Here is a 22,985-nt window from a genome sequence, read left to right as displayed (position 1 = left end):
TGGCCAGGCACAGGGCAGCCAGGGCTCACCCTCTTGGCACTGCCTCTCCTGTCTAGAAACCTCACTTGGCTCTCTGTGGCTAACGTTCACATACCTTATGCCAGCTCACAAAGGCCCCACCAGCTAGCCCTGACCTATCTCCTTGGGCTCTGCGTCCAGCCCCTCCTCTGCCAAACTCCATGCCACGCTCATGCTCTTCCCTTGACCGAAAATGTCTTTTCCTTTTTCCACCACCCGATAAGAACCGAGGAATGTAGCACAGTGCCTAGAGGGCATTTTTCACTAAAAGCCAGACTTACGATGTGTATTGCCAGAGGCTTCTAAAGATCACAAAACATGTGACAACATTTGATTTTCAGCCCGACTTCACAGAAGAGCTGCAAGCATGGAAGGGCAAGTGTCCGTGCACTCCAATTCCGCGCTCAGCAGGTGTTACGGGTTGAACCTCGTACCCATCCCCACACCGCCACTGCAAAAGATATGTTGAGGTCCTAATCCCCAGTAACTTCAGAACGTGACCTTATTTGGAAATGGGGTCTCACCACAGATTATCAACTTAAAATGAGGTCATTAGGCAGGACTCATTTAATATGACTAGTGCCCTTATAAAGGGAAATCTGGACAGAGGCGGACATCAGTGGAGAGAGGATGACACAGAAACACATAGGAGAAGGCCATGTGACGACAGAGGACTGGAGTCACGCTTCCACAAGCTGAGGAGCGCCAAGAATTGCCCCCAACATCAGAAGCTAGAAGAGGCAAGGAAGGATTCTTCCCTAGAGCCACAGAGAGGGGATGGCCCTACTGACATCTTCATACTGGGCTTCCGGCTTCCGGACCTATGAGACAATAAACTGCTGTTGACTGAAGCCACCTGGTCTGTGGTACTCTGTGATGGCAGCCTCCGCAGATGAATACAGTAGGGATACAGAAAATGTGTGTTGGAAAATGAAAAGAACAGTCTACATGATACAGGCAGGGCAGCTATGTTTACTGGCAGGAAACAGGCTCTTATCACAAAAGATAAGAACCGGTTCAAGGTCAGTCAACTGGGAGGCGGAAGAGTAGAGATTAGAACTCCGGCCTCATGATGCCCCCCATCTCCCACCCCCATCCCCCAGCCCCCGCCACCAGGTGTGTCTCTCCTGGGAGGCCGACCTCCTGAGTGTCAGGTTCTGATTCTCTGGTTGATTCCAGTGTTAGTTTTCTAGAATGAAAACCAAGTCTGCAATGGCCGGAACTGCTCACAATATCCTTCCTTTTCTAAAGCACTCGTTTCCTGGAAACCCTCTTTTGGAGGTTTAATGATTCTGTTGGTGGTCATTTTTCTGAGTAGATTAAGGGCTCCTTAAATCTCCATAGCTCAACTTCATGAGGCCCTCGGAGGGCCGCTTATGTCCCATCAAGCTCTGCAAGGTGATGAACAGCCCGCACACGGCAGAGCAGCGGGATGCGGGAGCAAACAGCCCAGACTGGGGTCGCGCTGCCTGGAGACTGCCTCGCTTGCCCACCTAACACTTTACTTTTCCAGAACCTGTGAGCGTGGCTGGAAAAAACAACATGGTGTTCGTAGCACAATCAAGAGGAGACCTGCCCATTTTGTACATCTCTCCGCCAGAAACTGTACAAGGAGCTCTAACACAGTTGTTTCACTTAACCTTTCCAGAAACCCCAAGACGTGGGTACCACACAAACCCCATGCTACAGAGCAGGGGGCCGTGGCTCCTCTGACGAATCCCAGGTCATGCGATCTTAAGTAGTACAGGCAGGATTTGACCCTAGGTCTATGAAGCCCCCAAACCCAAGCGACACAGTTGCTGGGCTGTGACATCCGGAAGCAGAGTAAATATCCTCAGAGCTGGGATGCTGCTTCCTCTGGTTTGCTGCTTCATTCTGTTTTGGAGACTCATCTGTAAATAGCTGCTGCCTTGCCTTCCCCACTTTCCCTGTGGAATCCCGCTCCCACGCCTCCTGGTTGCCAACCTGGAGGTCACTGGTTAGGACCCTTCCCACAGAGTCTAGCTCTGAATTTTGGAGGTGAGCGCCCTGCCCAGGCCTGGGTGTGGAGGGCCGTGGGGGATACATTCCTGCTTCCCCACCCAGTCTTGCTGTCTCAGCGGGCTGGGCCATGTGTCCCAGATCTACCCTAACTAGAAAAGGGGACTACTCTTTCAAAAGTCTGTAGGTGGGCAGCTAGCTGCCTTTTTAATTCCTCTCTGCCCACTTATTCCAAAGGCATCTGACAGGGAGGCCAGGCTAGTGAAGATGGCAGGAAGTTTCCTTGCAGTGGAAGCAACTGCCTGCTAAAAAAAGCTCTCTTTATTAAAAAAAAAAAAAAAAAAAAAAAGCTCAACTCGGAACTAAGAGCTTGCCGAGAATGTGTTCTGGCTGCCGTTATTTATTTATACCCCCACCTACTTCCAGAAAGGATTTCAAGTTGCTTACAATAAAAACTGAGCTAGATCTGTATACAGAGTAGAAATAAAGAGAAAAGCCAGATGAGAGACTGTATCAGAGCCGCCTTGATCCCACAAATGGGCAGTGTGCTTCTGGAAGGAGGTCAGCTGCCCTATAGCTAAGGATCGTCCTCCAGAGAGGGAAAGCTCTATCTCCATGCTCCCTGTTGGAGCAAAAGAGGTGCAGATGGGGCGCCTGCGTGGTGCCGTCTGTTAAATGTCTGACTCTTGGTTTCAGCTCAGGTCATGATGTCATGGGTCGTGAGATAGAGCCCTGCATCCAGCTCCATGCTCAGTGGGGAGTCTGCTGGAGATTCTCTCCTTCTGCCCCTCCCCCACTCACATGTGCATGCCCCAGTGCACACATGCAAAGAGGTGCCGGAAGGGAAGAGGTCCCAGGAAGCACTGGAGGAGGGGTGGGGAGGAGGTCCTGGAAGGGAAGGCAGACAGTAAAGACCATCCCTGTGGGCACCTGGGCTCCTCCTCCTGGGGACCCCTGGGAAATGGTTGAGAGAAGGTATCCTGCCTAGGGGCAACGAAGCTGGGACATTCACCCACCAGCTTCTCAGTGCCCCACACGTGAGCCAAGCAGCTCTGGCAGCCAGCGAAAGCCCCCAGGTCAGGTCCTCGGGACTTGCAGTGTGAGCCACGGGACAGGGGTGGGGCCCAGCCAGTCCCTGCTGTGTTCTCTGGGAGGGCTGGGCAGGCAGCCTCACTGGCCTAGAGACAGGTGGAATCAGCCCTGTGGTATAATGAGAATCCAAAAGGAGAGGCTACCAGGTTCCAAGGGATGGCTGGGGGAAGGGAAGGCAGTAGAGGCCCCGGTGAGGCTGGCCAGAATCCCCGGCTGCCTTTTGGGATGGGAAGGAGCTGTGTTGACTAACAGGGGGAGGTCCGTCCTGAAGGAGCATTTTGGTCCCAGGCCCTGTAGGAAGCCAGGCCACACCCGGGCGTGCATGCTAGGCAGACGCAAGGCTATGCCTTGGGTTTGCCCAGCCCTCCCCTGGAGTAGAGTAGACACCATTTCGTCTGGTTTCCAGGTGAGTCAGGGCCTGGCGGAATGCCTCGGCCACACTAAGGAAGCCCCACCTGGGGAGGAGGGGAGGAGACACCTGATACCATAGCAAATGATGCCAGGGACTGTCATAAAATGTGTCTCACCTCATGACCTGGCTCCAAAGCTTCCACTTACAGGAAGCCCTCCCTACTCTGACTGTTCTCTTTGACTCTGCCTTTTCTGGAGCTCACGGTTTGATTTAGTCCTGGATAACAGCCCTGCCCTCCTAACCAGATGCCCAATGGCTCCTGCTTCCATTCTGCCTTGATGTATCCTGGGTATGGTGTGGCTAAAAGGGCTGTCCCTGGACTCAGGCTGTTCATGTTCAAGTTCCACTTACTGGCTATGAGACATGGGGCACATTATTTGGCTTTTCCACACCCCAGTTTACGCATCTGTAATATGGAAGCAACAACACCCGCTTATAACATCCTTGTAGGGAGTCGAAGAATGAATATTTAGAGTATTTAGCATGGTCCCTGGTACATAGTAAATGCTCAATAAATATTAGCTGTAATAATAATGGTGACAACAATAATAAAGACTCCTAACTGCAAACTGTCTCTTGCTCTCTAGTATTTACACATTAAAATACAAATTCCTCAGTCAGTGTTCAAGACTCTGCAAGGTCTTCTTTCTTTCTTTCTTTTTCTTTCTTTTTCTTTCTTTTCTTTCTTTGAGAGAGAATCTCAAGTGGACTCCCCACCTCCACTGAGCAGAGAGCCTGACGCGGAGCTTGATCTCACGACCCTGAGATCATGACCGGAGCTGCAATCAAGAGCCAGACACTTAACTGACGGAGCCCCCCAGGCGCCCCTGCAAAACTATTTCTCACTTCCCACTCACTCCCAGCACAGTCCCACCGTCCCCCTCACCTCTTTCTGTTCCTTTCCCCTGGGCCCATCCTCACAGTTGATTTCCTGATTTCTTAGGTCAGGATGCATGTGCCTTGATACTTAGCCCCAAACAGTGCCTGGAACAGTTGGCAATCATAAATATTTCTAAAAGGAATAAATGATAAGCTCCTTGGCACTGGTTAGTAATCACCTTATGTCTCCGTAGCGTCTGATGCACCTGGCACGGGCCAGGCCCCCAGAGTATCAGTTCACACCCAGTGAATGGATGTGTGGTAGATGGTGCGCCTGCCACGTCACTGTCATGTACGTATTTCCAGGTCCCATCACAGGAGCTCCTCGTGAATTGTTTAATTTTTCTAACCATTTTATATCATCCCCATTCTACAGATGGGAAAAAGGAGGCTGGGCAAAGTTAATAACTTGCACACAGTCACCTGGCTGATTGGTGGCTGAGCAGGAGTTAAAACACATTCATCTGCTTCTAGCGCCCTTGCTCTTGATAAAAGGCATTACCCTCCACCACCTCTTGGTTCATGGACCTGCTTTACCTTGTGGGTTAAAATAAAAGCTCCTTTATGGTGTCCAGCCTTGCCCTGCTCTGTGCTCTGGGCTAGCGGTTACCAAGCTCAGCGGGGGCCTGTCCACTGAATCAAGCCCTCCCCTCAGCCTGGCAGGGTAGGTCAACAGCTTCCCACATGGGTGGGGGAAGCATGCCGATGTCTCTTGTTCTCCTTGACACCAAGGGCCTGGCTGGGCCCCAGAAGGTCATCCTGGGTCTGGCTACTCAAAGTCCACGTCACGACACCCGCTCTGCTGCCCAGCCTCAGTGGCATCACCAGGAAGCTTGTTAGAAATGCTCCCCACCTCCTCACCCCCGCTCCCCAGCACCGCCAAACCGACTGAGTCAGAGCCTGCAGGGAAGCCCCCGCCCCCCTCCCCAGCAGCTTCCCAGCCCCCGTGCTCACTGTCCTCCTTCTTTCGGCATATCAACACTTCGTCTCTGAATCTTCAGGAGCGTTCATCCTAGCCTTTTTCTAGCACGCCAGGCACCAAACCAGCCAATGTGATAATTTGGATGATTTTAAAAGTACGTTTACCAGCATCTTAGGCAAGCAACATAAGCTACTTAAGGAGGCCAGAATAGCATTCTAGTTATAGTCATTCATTCATTCATTCATTCAACACTTATTGAGTGCCTACTGTGTGCCACCCACAGCGAATTGATGTCAGCGAACATAATACATGCAAAAATCAGTTTAAAAACTTGAAGTACCTCATGTGTCTCCAGCGACATATCCCAGACAGTCGACATACACCACCAACCCTTGAGCCCACATTTTCTCCCTCCTACGTTCTCTTTATTTCTACCCGTGGTGAAAGCCATTTCTAATGGAGCTCTGGGGAGCACGGTGGGACCTCCTGCCTCCCCAGGAAGGAGTCATGCCTGTGTTTTTTCCAGCCCTGGCTCAGGGGTTTGACCTCCTCTCTCAAGCGGGACTCTGGCCCAGGGGAGGGCCCCCATAGCGTCGGCTGGACCTTACATCTGGATGGGTGTTTTGAAAACACTGCCCCGCGTCCCCTCCAGGTCTCCACTGGGCTCTGTACAGATGTCTGTCCTGACTCCTGAAACACCTCACGAGTTTCACGTACCTCCCTCACCAGACTGTACATCCCTGCTTGCAGCACCCTTTGCTTATTCACTCACGCCGCCAGCGCCTGGCACATGGCCTGGTGCATAATGAGTGCTCAGTTTGTGGTTCTTGAGTGAACGCACGCATGCCTGAGTGGATCGGAGGAAACAGCCATCCTACTCAGGGACTGTCCAAAGACTGCCACGTGGAGGGAGGTGGCCACTGCAGAGCCCCGCTCAGCCCACACACATGTCCTGGGCCAAATGTAGGTGGGCGTCCCCTCCGGGTCCGGGGCCAGGGGCCAGGGCAGAAGGGAGCGGGCCTGGACGCGAGGCCCACAGCCTGGCGCGGAAGCGTCTCTTACCGTGGTGTATTTACCCAGCTGGCAGAGGGAGGGGAAGGTTTCCTGGTGGGCTTTGCGGATCTTCTCTGTGAGATCGTCCAGCTCAGCCGTCATTTCATAGCTTTCCGTGCATTCCTGCTTCGAAGGCTCCTTCTTCTTCTTGTTCCTATCATTCCTGACAGCTGGAAAGGAGAGAGAAGGCAAATCAGGTGTCACTAATGGCCGGGGCTGTGCTGCCTGAGCTGGAAGTTTCCATCTCCTGATGCTGCCTGGTCTCACTTGACAGGCAGAGAGGGCCAGGCAGAGAGAAAGGTTTGCCTTTCTGTGTGTGCACCTGCCAACCCACTCTTAAAGAGAGGTGAGGCTCACCCAGAAGGCTGACAGCCTCTGTTTGCTTGGACTTTCTATGGGGACTGGTCCTCAAAGAGACGATTTTTCCAAGCACATTCCCCCTGGTTGCAGAGGGGATGGCTCACGAGGCATTACAAAGGAACCACTTCGGCCTGGGAGACGCGTTGCTGAACAAAACCTCTGTTGCGTCATAATTTGTGATTCCTGGCTAAGCCTTCTGGTTTTTGTTGTTGCTTAGTTTTCCGAATTAACTGACACTTTTGAAGAGATTCATCTTAAAGGTGATGGGATGATGATTTTTGCCCCTTTATGCTTTTCTGCTTCCTAGATTTTTGGTATATCAATTATGTAGTCTTTTATTATTTATGTATATTACATATTATATACATTATAAAATATAAATGAAATTTACTGTTATAAAAAGTTATTTTTAGTTTAGTTTTTATTTTCTTTAAAGATTTTATTTATTTATTTGACACAGAGAGAGAGAGCACAAGCAGGGGGAGCAGCAGGTAGAGGGAGAGGGGGAAGCAGTCTCCCCGCTGAGCAGGGAGCCCGATGCAGGGCTCGATCCCAGGACCCCGGGATCATGACCTGAGCTGAAGGCAGTCGCTTAAACAACTGAGCCACCCAGGCGCCCCTAAAAAGTTATTTTAAAATAACAACTGATGCATCATGAGCCCGTGGCCTGAAAAATGACTGGTCCATTGAATATTCGCTTAGTTATCTGTAGCTGCTTGACTCCGCATCTCATCCAACCCGCTGGCCCCTCGGCCAGGTGTGTGTCTTTGCTTCTGCTGAGCTTGTTGCCAGGCAGAGTCAGGCCCCTGGGCTCGGGGCGGTGGAAACCCATGCTTCCCCTCACAGCACAGAACTCTCAGATGACTTCAATCTGAGTGTAATGCAAAGCTCTGGCCCCTGGTGAGGATCTCCTGGGGAAGGAAACTGAAACCCAGAGAAGCCAACAGGTAAAACTAGACCACGCAAGCCTGTCCTGGGGACCCAGGGGTTGCCAGGCTGGATGCCACCTGGCCGTGTATGACACCTCCGTGACCCAAGAATCTGTGTTGCAAAATGACCCAGGTCATAATCCGATCTGCCCTAAGAGGATTTGGCCTGCGTTGCCTCCCTGAGAGCACCCAGGGTGATCTGAGAACTCGCAGCTCCCTGGGTCTACACCTCGAGGATCCCGAGGCCCTGCCCAGGGCAGGAGCTGAGGGCAGAGTAAAAGGCAGGCATGGGGAGGGCAGGAAGGTGCAAGGAAACAGCTGGGAATGCATGGTAGTGAACAAACCCAGTGTCTGTATAAGACACTGACACCTGACTAGGCAGGAGGACGGTCCGCGAGAATAGTCACATTTCTTGAGTATCTTAAGCATTGTACTGGGAACTGTGTCCACAGTATCTCACTTAATCCCCTTATCAGGTAGGTAATTTTAAACTCATTTTACAGATGAACAAACTGAGCATCAGATAGACCAAAGAAGGTTTACACAGTTGCCAAGTGCTTTCGTCCCTTGGACTCACTCACTCCTAAGGGAGCGGAGATGTTTGAGAAGAAAACAATACCTCTCCAGATGATTTTCTCCCCCTAGGACTCTGAAGAGACACTGTTTTTTGGCTCAGAACATTTCCAGATCTAAGGTGAGCAGGCAAAGACAGTGTGAAGTAACTCAAGCCTCCCATGTATTCCTTTCCAGGGCAGACTGGCCAAGTGCCCAGACCATTCCTAGCAGAGGCAGGACGTGGGGTGAGGGCAGCATATGGTCGAAAGCAGTTAGAAAGCAAAGAACACAGTCAGCAAAGGAGGGACCGTGAGAGAGGAAGAGGGAAGCGCATGGTCGCAGAGATGCCCTGGTGGCTCTCCTCTAGGACAGAGTCTGGGTCCGTGAGGGGAGGCTGTGGCCGGAAGCCTGCGTGAGAGCACCGTGGGTTCTCAGCACACGTTAGCTGTCTCCTTCTTTCCTGGCTCCTGTGCATGACCCTCTTTGTTAGTTAACACAAAAGTTGTATGTAAGCAGTGAGGGTCCTTCTAGAATAGAGCCCCGAGGAAAATTGTCTGGCAGTTCCTTGAAAAGTTAAACATAGAATTACCATATGATCCAGCAATCCCATTCCTGGGTCCGCCCAAGAGAACAGAAAATAAATGTTCATGTAGAACGTGTACACCAGTGTTCCCAGTGGCAATATTCAGAATAGCCCCGAAGTGGAAATAACCCACATGCCCACCAACTGATGAATGGATACCCTAATGTGGCGTATCCATGCGATGGAACAGTCTTGGCCATACAAGGAGTGAAGTACTACACACGTGACAACATGGATGAACCCTGACAACATCATGCTCCGTGAAAGAAGCCAGTCACAAAAGATTCTATTTGTGAGATGTTCAGAGAAAGCAGGTTCATAGACAGAAGGCAGACTGGTGGTCGCCAAGGGCTGGGGTGCGCGGAAGATAGGAAGTGACTGCTGACGGGCATGGGGTTTCTTTGTAGGGAGATGAAATGACAAAAATGTTCTGGAATTAGACAGTGGTAATGGCTGTACAACCTCGTGAACATACTACAAACCACCGAACTGACTACTTTAAAGGGATGAATGTTATGCTATGTGAATTATACCTTAACATCAGAACAACAAAAACTCAGACCCCTGAGGGAGGCCGCAAGCCACCGAACACTAGGAACTGCTCTGACCAGAATCAGAAACCAAGATGGCACCTCTGACCACTTAACACGGCAGTAATAGTAATGCCACTTATTGATTGTTTGGCAAGGGCCAGCCATCACCATAAGCAATAGAAGAATTCTAATTCCCTAAATTCCACAGTGAACCAGATGAGGTAGGCTTTAAAATTCCACTTCTATACTCTCAAAGCTGGAGGCCCAAGCTCCCCCTGTCTGAAAGTGGTCAAGCCAAAATTTCAGTGGGATATACAGAAAAGCAGAGGGAGGAACTGCACTCACGCGCACCATTACCCAGAATCCCATCCCCAGGCAGGTCTGGAGGACCCGTGTCTGCACTTCTCAGCGTTCTGCTTCTCCGTCCCCCATCCACCCACAGCCGCCTGGAAAATTACCTGGAAAACTCATGTGAGAAAACACAGCCCCAGAGGTTACCTGCGAGGTGGGAGCGCCCCCCACTGAGCATCTACGCCAAGCCAGAAAGGGACAGGTGAGGTCAGGCGGGAAGGGGACCTTGGTGAGCCACACGAAGCAGGGCACCGAGTGGGGGCCTTCGGTTGGGCTGTGCAGACAGCACCCACCATTTGCAAAACTAACAGCTGTAAAGCCAGAGCTCCATCTTCTGTGCTTTGAGGCCCAAACTCCGAGCACACTTAGCAGCTGACTGGCTGCCAGGGGACCGGTGTGTCATCTCAGGCTCGCTTCCAGACAGCGCCCGCCCTCCCAAGGCAGAGCCTCTCCTACTGTCTCCACGATCAAAGGACTCCTGGGACTATCGGGACTCCTCAGCAACGGCAGGACGCCATGCCCCACCCCTCCCCGGTGATAACGCCCCAATTACGCAAAGGGTCAGAAGCGGATGGATGAGTCTTCCAAACACATGGCTTCAACAACTGCTTTCCTCACCGGCTGCGAACGGCCGTGGATGGCAGACGCGGTACCTGGGTGCGGCTCGGTCCAGCTGCGGGGGACTCATGGCCAGCAGCGTCCGGGGCAGGGCAGGAGCTTGCCCCCTCGCAGGGGGCAAGCGTGGGGCAGGGGGTGACACAGGTGCTGCAAGGGGGCCCGGGCTCCACCGCCATCCCAGGGGACCCGGCCCCTCTCCGAGCCTCCCCGAAGGCAGCAGCCCCCTCCCAGAGATGCGTGGACGCCCCGCTAGGTGGGAAGCGGTGCATCTACTGCAAAGGCTTCTGCAGGCTGGTCATACAGGAGGGAGAATTTCAGGCCCTCCCACGTGGAAATGGTGGACCGGAACACGGAGGGTTTGTGGACTTCACTGTGAAGCTCATGGCTGCAAGTGGCAGTGATGTTTCTGAGGAAGCCGCCCGGGAGCAGCCCCAAACGAGCAGATGGACGCGTTTGTTCCTTCGTTGTCTGTCCATTCACTCATTCGGATATTTTTTGAGCATCTAGTATGTACCATCTGCTGCGGGGATGAAGCGACGCTGAGCCACACAGACGGTTGCTGCTGCTGTGGAACTCACTTACAGGGAGAGACGGGCAGTATTCATACAATAATAATACTGGCGTCACTATTATGCTGTGTGCTGTGACTCACACTGGAGTGGTGTTCTAATACTGGAAATGCTCATTACAGCTACCAGAGCAGCAACGGGGCCCTCGTAGAAGCCTTCTATTCATATTCGGCCATTCAACAACCTGAGAGGGAAGCATCTTTATTATGCCTGTTTTGCAGATGAGAAAATCGAGGCACAGAAAGCTCAGTTGCCTGCCCAAGGCCATGCATCCTGTAAATGATGTAGTGGGGATCTGAACTCAGAACACCTGGCCCTGGGGCCTTCCCTCTGAAGGGAAGTGTGCTCTGGCATGTCACGCACACTCGAGATCCCACCACATGGTGAGAGCTGAGAAGGACGCTGTATGTGTATTATTGGCGTGTGTGTGCAGGAGCGGGGGTGCTGATCCAGGATGGGAAGGCTGATGCTGGGGAAAGGGGAAGTGAGTTGAGAGGACAGATGGGAAGGTGGGTGGGGAGCCTGGGGGGGGGGGGGGGGGTCTGGGCTGTACAACTGATGTTCGGCCCCAAAGGCAGCCTGTGATGTTGGTAGCCGGCTTCCTCTTTCAGTCCCACGGAGGTGATGCTGGCTGGCATGAGCACCAGCACACCTGTGACGGATCTGGGGGTGGACAGGCTGCTTTCAGGCAGAGTGCATCCCTGGGAAGGCATGGGGAATGGGATGGAGAGGACACATACTGTCACCTCTGCATCAGAGCCCCATTCCAAGGTATGGGCCAATTACCATTCCACACAGCCCTCACCTCGCAGCCTGAATACCTAGAAGGCAAAGGTCATATTTTGTCTCTCTTTCCTTAGGGCCTAATACAGTGTCTGGCCCCCAGTAGGGGCTCAAAAGCTGCCTTGTGAAGGACAAGGTGAACATGTGACTAAGTGTGGAGTCTGGTCAGCCGTTAGGGCCTTTGTGTGCAACACAGAGCTCACCTGAGCCTCTTTCTTCCAGAAATTAAAGGTCTCATCACCATCTCCAGGCCTGCAGGGCATTCATGAACCACTCTCCACCCCCGGAAGCATGAGCCAGCAGGCTGATAAAGCAGGTGGGGCATCTAAAGGGTCACAAGTGTGATTTACACACCTGGGAGAACCGGGCCTGATGTCTGCAAAGCGCTTCTTGGACGCAAGGTGCTCCATAAAATATCAAGTATTCTCCTTGTGAGGGCCAAGTGCTACAAATCAGATTTGGTGGCATAAAAGTAACATATTTATGATCCACTATCATATTGCAAATGAAATGAATGTAATAAAAGTGTCACTTATACAAATACCTCTGATGTACGGATCTCGACCTATGAATATGAAAACAGACACCCAAGCACTTTTATTTGAATGTCTAATCATGGAAATAAATGAAGTCATGTTCATTTTAATGTGTGCACTTGTGCATGTATCTAGAATATTGATTTCTGCACACACAATAAACCGTAATGCAGGAAACATGCAAAAGATGTGGATTTCACTTGGATTCAAGAAGAGATGAAAACAACGCTTCACTAAAAATTCCTTGATGTCAAAAAAAAAAAAAAGAGAAAGAAAAGAAGGAAAAAAGGGAAATACAACTGACAGTGGTTCTGACCATAAAATTCTCTATATTCAGTTTAGCAAAGGAAGCATAATGGTCTATTTATTCTTGCTCGAATATTAAAGTCTGGAATCCGTTCATCTTGGCTCTTCACCTTGCTAACTCCAGGAATAACGGGTCACAGTTGTGGCTTGAGTTATCTGGTTGCCCTGTGTGGGGGGAGAGCCTGTAACTAACACACCAATACCTTAAAAGAAAACCACAAAAATAGAGTTTAATCTTAGTTTAAAAATAATTTTCTGAACTCATTATGTAAATGAACTGTAAATGAACGGACTTGAAGACAGGCAGATCTATGACTAACAGAGACATACTTTTCCCATAATTTCAGGATTTGGGGGTTGGCACTCAAGCACGGAGCCCAGCAGGTCCCACGGTTGAGTTGGGTGGAGTTGGGGTGAGTGAATACTCCCTCAAGATCCGAATCTCCTTAACGGTGGAGGCTGTGCCTTGCACCTAATACCGCGCTCGCCACATAAGCACTAGTAGACGTTCGAACACATACACAGAGGAAGGCGGGTAGTGAACGAGGCTGCCACGAAGGTTCCGGGCCAGTGACCAGACAGACACATGCCTTTCGGAGGCGGCTGAGGGCGGGGCACCGCGAGCGGCTGTTCGGTGAATACAGTCCTGTGATTCAATGGCTCCAACCTGCCAGGCAGCAGCACGCGGGCAAGGACTGGCAAAGGTGATGTGACCCCGCTCCCCCCTCAGCCCTACAACAAATGCAAAGTGCAAGGGATGGCCTAGCTTTCATAGGGCCAGTAACAGAGCAGGGAGCATACTTAGAATTTTTACAGAATATTAAATATTCAAGTCATGGGGGAAATAGTCTGGACATAGCATTCTGAGAGTTTAACAAGGATCTACCAGCCTAGCTCAGCTTCTTAGAGTTATTCAAAGCACTTATAGAAAATCCCTGAAATATCAGAATGTACCAATGCCAAATACCTCTTTCTAGTTAAAGTGGTATATTATACTAATAAAACTTTTTTTTTTAAGATTTTATTTATTTATTTGACAGACAGAGACACAGCGAGAGAGGGAACACAAGCAGGGGGAGTGGGAGAGGGAGAAGCAGGCTTCCCGCCGAGCAGGGAGCCCGATGTGGGGCTCGATCCCAGGACCCTGGGATCATGACCTGAGCTGAAGGCAGGACGCTTAACCAACTGAGCCACCCACGTGCCCCCTAACAAAACTTTCAAAACAATTTTAAGCACATTTCCCTCTCACTGGTTGCTTTTAGATATGGAGATTTTGGCTCCTCTCAAGTGGATAGCCTTTCCTTTGTCTTTTATTTCCAAATACTTTCTTCCTCTTCTGCCTGGCCTGCCGTGGCCAGCCCTGCCCCGGCCATATTCCTTTCCGGGCAGGCCCCGTGTGGTGGCCATCCTTGCAAGGCAAGAGATTTGGAGTTTAGAGGCTCTGTTACAATTGACAGATCCTTTCCTTTGGACACAAGTCTTGTATGAACTATAGGAAACAGCCTAAGTTCAACTCCAGAGATGAGGGACAATAAAACATTCCTGTGTGATGTTTAAAAAACAGGAGTTTTGACAGTGAGCAGCAGAGAAAGTACGTAGCGCCTCTGAGACGCCTTCCTTCATAATCAGTAGAACTTCTTTGCATGTTCCCTCTGGCAGCAATGGGTTACTTACTATCAGCGACGGCTCTCCCTAAATCCTGTCCATGGGAGGTGGATGTGCCCTTGGCTATCTATCCCGCATGGTGGGGGCTGAGATGAAGGTCTTAAGAGTTCAGCATCTATTCCCATAAGCCATACGTGGGCAGCAAGTTCTTGGTTATATCAAACTGAAGTTTACTGCATAGAAGTTTGTTGAAATTCAACGTGCCCTCGTGTATCTGAAAGATCGTGTGGTCGTGTTTTTTGTTTTTAACTTGGTAAAAATGCAGGCAGTCTCAGATTCAGGAATCTATCATCTTAAAGTCAGGATCCAAACACCTAGGGTAAACGACTGAGCAGAGATCCAGGCACATGGACAGCCTTTCAAAGCAGCATCTGACTGGGGGGTAGGGGATGACAAAAAGAAATTTCCCAGCAGCAGACTGTTCCAGATAAACCTGTATCCTGCTCTGTGTCAGATATATATTCTTCATGGCAAGTTATAGGCTTTCAAATATTAAACAACGATCTCTATCATGATAAATTCTAATGGTCAAAATTTTCATTCCTACTGTTCTCTAAACCCAATTAATTTTCAGAAAATGAATTGCAGTTCTCCTTGACATGCTTATATTTTCCCTCTTAAAACATTTTTTAAAATCGAAATGAGGTACTTTACTTAGCCTGCAGAAAGCTCCGGGAAGGAGGCTCAGCGATTCCTCTCGGGGAGTGTGACCCTTTGATAAATCCTGCACAACTGGAGGGTCAGGAGGTTCCGGGGTCCTGGAATGGGGGCCATGTCTGCATGTGGTTTGACCGCAAAGATGGACCTAATCCTCCATATCTTCCTCTTGAGCCCTGTTTGCACTGACTTTTGCAGCTACTCCCATCAAGAGGTGGAGACCATTCCACAGCCCACGTATCTGGGATGGCTTGTGACTCGCTTTAGCCAACAGAACGCAGTGGTAGTAATGTTACACTGTTTCCAAGCCTAGACATCAAGAGATCTTGCACACTTCTGCCTGTTCCTCTCAGAACCTCATCACTGTGTGTGAAGAAGTCTGGGCTAACCTGCTGGAAAATGAGAGACCATGCCGGGGAGAGTCCCATTAATCCAGCTAAGATCATCCAAGATCAATCTAGAGCCAACCTGCCCGGGAACCTGGGAGAGCGAGCATTCAGGGAAGATGAGCAGAATTGCTTACCCAACCTGAAGCTGACCATAGGCTCACGAGAGAGCCCAGTGAACCCAGAAGGACCACCCCGCTGATCAACAGTTTTGTAGGCAATAATACATGCTTATTGTTTCAAGCCACTGAGCTTTGGGGTGGGTTGTCATATGGCAATAGCTAACTGATACGGTCTGGGTAAAGAGTGTTTCTGCAATAGTAGCACATGCCCACATGCTCTTTTGCCCCATGGTATGTCTGAATCAATGGTTGCTTTTATTCAGTGGTTAAGGCAAGAAAGAAGACAATTTGCCATTCCTCCAACTCAAGTTTGAAGATCCTACCAACAACTGTTACAACACACAGCGGTTAGGAAATTGTTCTCCATTGTCTTAAATTACATGAAAGGTACAATGGACTAGTGGGAAGGACTGGGCTGAAATTCCAGGGGCTTGAATTTAATGCATCATTTACTACCTGTGCAAACTCAGGATAGTCTCTAAATGTCCCCAAGCCTCAGTTTCCTCATCTGAAAAATGGGAACATCCATTTTTTTCCATCACACACAGGATTCTTACATATATTTAGATATGTTAATAATCTCAACCCAGTGTAATATGTACCAAAAGAGTGGGAAGCCCCATACCAATTTCTTACCACCAAACATTTATTGAGTCCTACAGCTACTGAAGATACTAAGTCAAATAAGGCATCCTTTATTCCTCAAGTGAAATGCACATGATATATAGTATAGACTATGAAGGTTTAATATACATGGAATGCTCTGAGATGTGAAATGTTGACGCAGCAGTGGAGAAAGAAAAGAGAAAGAAACAGGGAAGATAAGGAAGGAAGGAAATACAGGAAGGAAGAAAATAAAGGAGGGAGGGAGGAAAGAATTTTTATCCAAGGCAAGACCAGTGCCCCAGCCTGGGGCCCGCATCACTGCAGATTAAGGGGAGGATAGAGGATAGGTAAACTGGACAGTTTTTAAACTTTCAATGGGTTCATCTCGATGCAGGACTTTCCATGTGAAGTTGGCTTAGTAAATCATGTGACCGTGTTCACCTCCTTGGGACCCAACTTTCCAGATACTGCTTGATACACTCGACGAATCTCTGCCTGTCCCATCTGTGTGTCAAGGAGGTGTCCAAAAGAGATGGATAAATGTCTGCATGTTGGCCTGATGTGTGCCAAATGCCCTATTTAGGATATTACTGTAGAGAAGTGCCTGCATGTTGTCAAATCAATTTTAGAAACCCAAATCCCCAGAGAAATGGTCTACATATGAGTGCGTGATTGTATATATTACATACCTAGTTTAAATGAAAAACTCTCACTTTAAGGCATTTAAATGATTTATTCCAGCCTATATATCCCTAAGTGATTCTCACTGGCATCCTTGAAGCACTAAGGTTCTAAGGGTTTTCAGAATCACCAAATAAGTATATTGTTCAGTAGAGCTTTCATTCTAAATGCAATCTATTAATTTTAATTTTTAGAGAATTGGCAATCCATGTAGGAGATATATGCTAGCCTACTATTGGATATAATTAGTCAATTAACCCTAACCTCCTTTCCTAATAATTTGAATTAATTTAAATTTACTGTTAACATTTTTGGAGGCTATCTTAGTTCTCAAAGTTATTTTAAAAAGCATTCTTACAACGGGTGGGAGGGGGGGTTACCACTGAAGTCTCTCTTAATCGAGGGTTTTCTTCTCATCCATCCGTCTGTCCATTCATCCACCCACGTATGCAGTCTATCCGTCCATCCCTTCATCTATCCATTTGTCCATCCACTCAGCTATTCATCTGTCCATCCATTTATCCCTCCTTTGTATCGTTTTCCTCCATCAAGTTGTCTATCCATTAACCCATCCATTTGTCTAGCCTTTTACTATTTATCCACCCCCCCACCCACCCATTCATCTATTAATTTAATTTTTCATCTATTCAAATAGTTATGGAGTATCTTTAAGAGATTCACATCCTAGTAAAAGATAATCACCTAAACAAATAACTATCATGCAGTGAGCTAGACTCCAGAATATTCATTCACCTATTGAAGCAACAGGAGTACAAAATCTAAGGTGTACGTTGTGAGATGGAACTTAGGCCCACAGACGAGGGAGCTGGTAGTTCAGTCTGTGGGAGTCATGAAAAAAGTCACAGGAAAGGGGAATCTCGATCTGAGTGCCCTACAGAAGTATCCTAGGTCTTATTCATCCTGGCGTTCTCAGGGCAGTGTCTTTTCCAAGGACACTCAACAAACATTCCTTAAAATGAATAAGGCTTGAAGGGGTAGGAGACACTCGGGATGATGAGAACAGTATGTGAGAGGCCCAAGGGTTGGAAACAACCTAGTTCTGTGAGGGAAGTTAGTTCTCAGATAGCTTTGAAAGGATGGGTCTCAGTGGGGAGGCAAAAAGAGGTAGGAAGAACATTCTGGATGGGGGGACATAAGGAGATGCTTCCAGAAACGTCTGCATCAGATTTGTAGGAGAGGAGGGTGGCTGATGTGCCTGGAGGAAAAAGTGGAGACTGGGGATTGGTGGGGAAAAAAAGATTAGATTGGTACAATGGGGGGGGGGGCAGGGACATGTAGGGACACACTCCAGCGAAGAGATCTGCTGGGGTTGGTGATGGGCTGAATATGGGGCATGAAGAAGATGACTTCGAGGTCACAACAATATTTTAACGCTGGTACTGGGATATTGACGGTATCCCAAATAAAAGAAAAGTGGGGCAGCTGGTGGGGAATAAGGAATCCAGTTTGGGGCCGGAAGATGAGGAGTCTGGCTTGGGGGGACGTGAGACAGAAATCCAGGCGGCCAGCCCAGAGAGGTTCTTTGAGAGACGGCACTATGGAGCCGGCAGGAGAACGGGAAGTCAGGTTATTCAGGAGTTGAAATCTGAGAGACGACTGTCCCAAGTCACGTGGGGGATGACCAATGCGAGAGAGAGGAAAGAAAACAGGAGGCCTAGGAACCGATCCTTGGGAGTTGCCAGCATTTGGCGGGAAAGGGAAGGGGACACAATGACAGAAGCAGGTGAAGAGCGGAGGGCTAGCAAACCACAGGAGCCAAAGGAGGAAAGAATGTGAAGCAGCAGAAGCAGCGTGGCCAAGTGTCCACTGGAGCTGACAGTCAGAAAGAATGAAGAGGAAGCAAAGTTCACTGGTTTTGGCAACGGAGAAAGTGGTGACTTTCAAGAGAACGTTCCCAGCAGAGCCACGAGGATGATGGAAGCCAGACTGGGGGTGGGGGTGGGGGTTAAGAGGAGGCCAGGAAAAGCCCTTCAAAACTCAACCTAGGAAATACACTTGAGTCCAGCCCCTTGAAAACTTGTTTCTCTATAATCAAACCTGTAAGAGAGGTCAGTAGATCCACCCATGTTTACAAACACGAAAAGCTGTGTCAATTTCCCAGAGAATGTGAAACTGTAGAGGCTCCCTGGAAGTCAGCATGGAGCAGGTAAGATCTTGGGAGATGCAGTCACTTAAGATCTGTCTGGGCAGAGAATGAAAGCAAGAGGGGGCTTTGGCTGAGCGGAGGCTAGAAGGCGGGAGGGCTCTGCAGGCAGAGGACAGAGCAGTTCCGAAGGCCTGGACAGAACGGGCAGCTCTGAGGCTCTGCAGACAGGGCCAGGGCTCAAGGTCAGACTCGCGCTGGACCACAGCTCACAGGGTCCTGTGACTCTCGCCAAGGGGACTTGGGTGTCACGTGCATTTGGGTCTCTAGTGGCGGTGACATGATCAGAGCTGCCTTTTCGCAAGGTTCCTCTGTTTGCGGTGAAGAAATGATTGCGGGTGGAGAGAGCACTGTAGTGGCCACTAGAAGTTCCAAGTGCAAGAAGGGGGATGTCTGAACTGGGGCGGGACTCCGGGCAGGGGTCAGGGTAAGCGGTGTGGGGCTGCTGGGCAGGGGGAAGCGGAAAGGGGTGACCCGCTGGCTTCTGGCTTGGAGATGAGGGGACAAAGAAGGAGGAACTTGATGTACAGAATTCCCGGTGCCTTCGTGCCTTAAATGTCACATGATGGGGCCAGAATTCAAACCCGGGTCTAACTCCAAACTATATACTGCTCATAAAACAATTCTCGATTCCGTTTGCTTTTTAAAAAGATTAGCGTTAACAAGAATGTAACGAGGACTATAATGAAGGAATTTTCCTACTTGGCCTGGGCTGCCATGGATGCGACCAAGAGGTCACTCTCAGGCCACATGTGTGACTAAGAAAAAACATTAGAAATGAAACAGCAGACTCAAGCCACAGCCCGCAACTCAATCTCAGGACGTGAAGTGCCGGCCAGATTGGAGCCAACCGAGCCTTCCCTCGAGTGAACTTATCAGTTGCTCAATATAAATAGATCATCCTAAATTGTCCTCATCTGTGAGGGATTGCTAAAATCCTATTTAGTTCACAAAAATCCTCTTTCTGGCCTACACAACTTTAATTCTCAGGTATTTATTTCTCCAGAGAGTCGTTTGGAAAAGAAATAAAGCCATCTTCCCCATCCTCTGCCTTGCTCCCCGCCATGTACTTGGATGCTCGACATGAGCCGAGAACTGAGTCTCTATTCCCGGGAACGTTTCAGCCGAGGGGTCAAAAAAAAAAAAAATACAAGAAGTCCAAGAAATGACACACGACGTTCCTGCCAGTCCTGCACAATTCACTTCCCTCTGCCCTTCTTTTAACACCCACACCCACACCCAAACCCGGCTTTTTCTCTCCTTTTAATCAAAAAGACATCTGCCCGTGCCTTCCCTTCGGGGCTCAGCGGGGAGAGGAAAGAAGCGCCTAGAACAGAAAGTGGTGGAGGATTCCCACCGCCCACCCGTGGCCCGCTATTTCTTACCAATCTACTCGGTGCGGTGTGGCCATCAGGATAAGACAGCATTTGGGATCTAGTGGGAAGACAGCTCACATCCAAGACACCATGGGAGGACATACAAGGATAGTCCCGGGCTACAGGCTGTCAATTCTGAATGTGGTCCTTAATTTAAAAATATTTACCAGGTGCGCAACTGTGTTTCAGGCACCGTACCAGGCGCTGGGGACGTAACGGTGAACAAAGCAATGTTCTCGGCTTCTTGGGAGATTATTTTCTTCTTGGGGAAGGCCGCCCATAAACAAATGCGTAGACAATATAATGTCAGATAATGACAAGGGTCGTGAAGACAAACCACATATGGGATGGAGAAGGAGCAGGGGCTGTGGTGTAAGGAAGGGTGGGCAGGAGAGGCCTCCCTGATCAGCAGGGAGGTCAAGGAGCAGTAAGGTGGGGGTCGGGGGCAGAAAGGATCCTATGCACTGCGGCAAAGAGCTGGTCACCGAAATTAAAACTACAAGCTAGAATAGCTATTGATTAATCTGCCTGTTCATTCATTCAATAATCTAACTCAAATCTTTATAGGGGACCTACGTCACCCTGTGCCCCGCACTGTGACAGCTGCTAGAGAATAGAGGGTGAGGGAGGCCGGGGGTTCCCTCATCAAGTCCCAGTCTAGACTGGGGTGGGGGGGGGGGCAAACTTTCTCCGTAAAACGCCAGCCAGCAGAGATAGCTAGCAGGCTGCGTGGGCCTCAGAGCCTCTGTTGCCAACTATTGTGCCATTGTAGGATGACAGGAGGCAAGCCTGTATGTCGATGAAGAGCATGGCTGGGTTCCAACAGAACTTTCTATTTCCAGAACAAGCTGGAGGCCACATTTGGATGTAGGATGTTGAATATAGTTTGCGGTCCCGTACTTTAGAAAATGTCCTTGATTGTTAAGAAGTTGTTTGTGCAGTAAATCCAAATCAGGGAAGAAAGCACGTTTAACAAAGAAGAAAACACTTCAATACACACCTTCTCCCATGCTTGGTTTATTTCAGTTATCAGGCAACAGAACCAAAGTGTCCATTGTTTTTTTCTGCCCAGCAACAAACCAGTGTCCCCAGAGACATTTTCTTCTGGGAAATCCCCCTTCCCTTCCCCTGATAATGGCCTGCAGTATTTCCAGATCCCTGGTCCAGAGGAGAGGCAGGCTCTCCTCACCTAACGACGTACGGAATGATGGGTCATTACACCCTGGAGCAGTAAGGGCAAAAGAGACATGGAACACTGGATCCCACCCAATGGGGGGTGAGGAGGGGAGGGTGGCCAGAGAAAAGTGTTCCCATGACAAGGAAGATTGGAGCCGAGCGGCAGCTAATTACATGAAGAACATTCTAGGCTGAGGGGAAAGCAGAACACGAACTTGGGAACAGAAAGAGACCCAGGGACCTGAGGTTGTGGTAGTTCAGAGGTGTTCTGGAGATGTGAGGGACCTTTCAATTCCACCAAGCTTCATAAAAAGCCAACCTGCCAGGTTAGAGTGACATCCAATGACATTCTCCTCCCCAAACCCTAATTCTTCTTCACTAAGTAAGTACTCGTCGTTTCTCTAAAGTCCTTGCACTACTTGCTGCTGTTTTGGAAGGTGGCTTAGTCAAAAAAGGAACCTCACAAAGAGATAAATCGAGTTCACACAGAGCTGGTGGGAAGATGTAAAGATTCTGGGAATTCTCTAAAGAAAAGTTATCTGCTGCCCTGCCTATCATTCCTCCTGGGATGTTGAAGGGTGCACTTGGGCGCCGGGGGCAAAGCTCACCCCACCAGGAAGGCTCCCAGCCAATGGAGAGTCAGTAAGAGTTCAGAGAGCCAGAAAAGTCTATAGATTGCAATCAAAAGAGTTCTGTTTTATTTACCCAAGTGTGTCCTGGAAAAAAAAAAAAAAAAAAACACCCACAGAAGATGGCAGAAAAACATCATCTCCCTAGGAGTAAAATTTTAAAATATTTAAGTGCTGTTGCTTTTCATGTGTTTCATAATATTAATCAAGTGAATTATACTTTGCATATCTTCCTTGGTAAGGTTTCTGTTTTTACACTTTAAAGCTTCAAAACACAAAATCGTACCTTAAAGGTCCATCATTAACTTTTCCTGTCTTGACAAATGACATATGGATTTATATTTAAGCACATCTATTATGGAAAATTTCAAACATACCGAAAATAAAGAAACTAGCATATGTCCCGAGCCCCCATCCGTTCACAGCCCAGCATCAATTATCGACCTACGGCCCATCATCTTTCCTCTCCACTCCCAACCCTCCCTCCAGATGATTTCGAAGCAAACCCTTGCCATTGAATGTTTTCATCTGTATATATTTCAAACTCTTTTCTTTCATGATTTTTTTTTTTCTTTCTGAGAGGGAGAGAGGTGGGGGAGAACGGCAGAGGGAGAGAGAGAAAATCCTAAGCCCAGAGCAGAGCCCAACATGGGGCTCTATCTCACGACCCTGAGACCATGACCTGAGCCGAAATCAAGAGTCGACACTTAACCAACCGAGCCGCCCAGGTGCCCCACTTTCATAAGTTTTTGTCACACCCTTGCTTCACTCTGGGGCAGAGGATGAGATATTGTCTACTTCAAGTAGACTTCAGTAGGCAGAGAAGTCAAAGTTGAGAACTGCCCGTCTAAAAACACAGGAGGGGAAACCAGAATGAAAGAGACAGTGCCGGTGGCCACTTGACCTTGATGTACTCCAAGCAGAGGCAGCTGTGCTGGAAACATCCAGAACATAAGCAGAGAGAACAAGTTGTCCTACGAAGCCACTGACAGGAGGATGTTCCCCCTCTTTTTACCACGTCCCGTCCACCTAACCACCAAGTCA

At 49.2% G+C, this 22,985-nt stretch overlaps 1 protein-coding gene across 7 annotated transcripts in view; it reads right to left on the bottom strand.

The window, feature by feature from the left end:
- RARB (retinoic acid receptor beta) overlaps positions 1-22,985 on the bottom strand; it is a 710,885-nt gene that overhangs the window by 21,372 nt on the left and 666,528 nt on the right. For all 7 annotated transcript variants that reach the window (XM_073900914.1, XM_073900933.1, XM_025883077.2 and 4 more), the window contains one exon: positions 6,366-6,526. In XM_073900914.1, the coding sequence (XP_073757015.1) occupies positions 6,366-6,526 (161 nt within the window). The remainder of the gene's footprint in view (positions 1-6,365; positions 6,527-22,985) is intronic.

This window comes from Callorhinus ursinus, unplaced genomic scaffold, assembly GCF_003265705.2.
Source record: "Callorhinus ursinus isolate GAN/ISIS: 27379988/994484 unplaced genomic scaffold, GSC_fseal_2.0 scaffold1, whole genome shotgun sequence".
NCBI classification, from domain to species: Eukaryota; Metazoa; Chordata; class Mammalia; order Carnivora; family Otariidae; genus Callorhinus; species Callorhinus ursinus.
The sequence above is the reverse complement of the archived record's forward strand: the minus strand, read 5'-3'. Positions and strand labels throughout refer to the sequence as shown.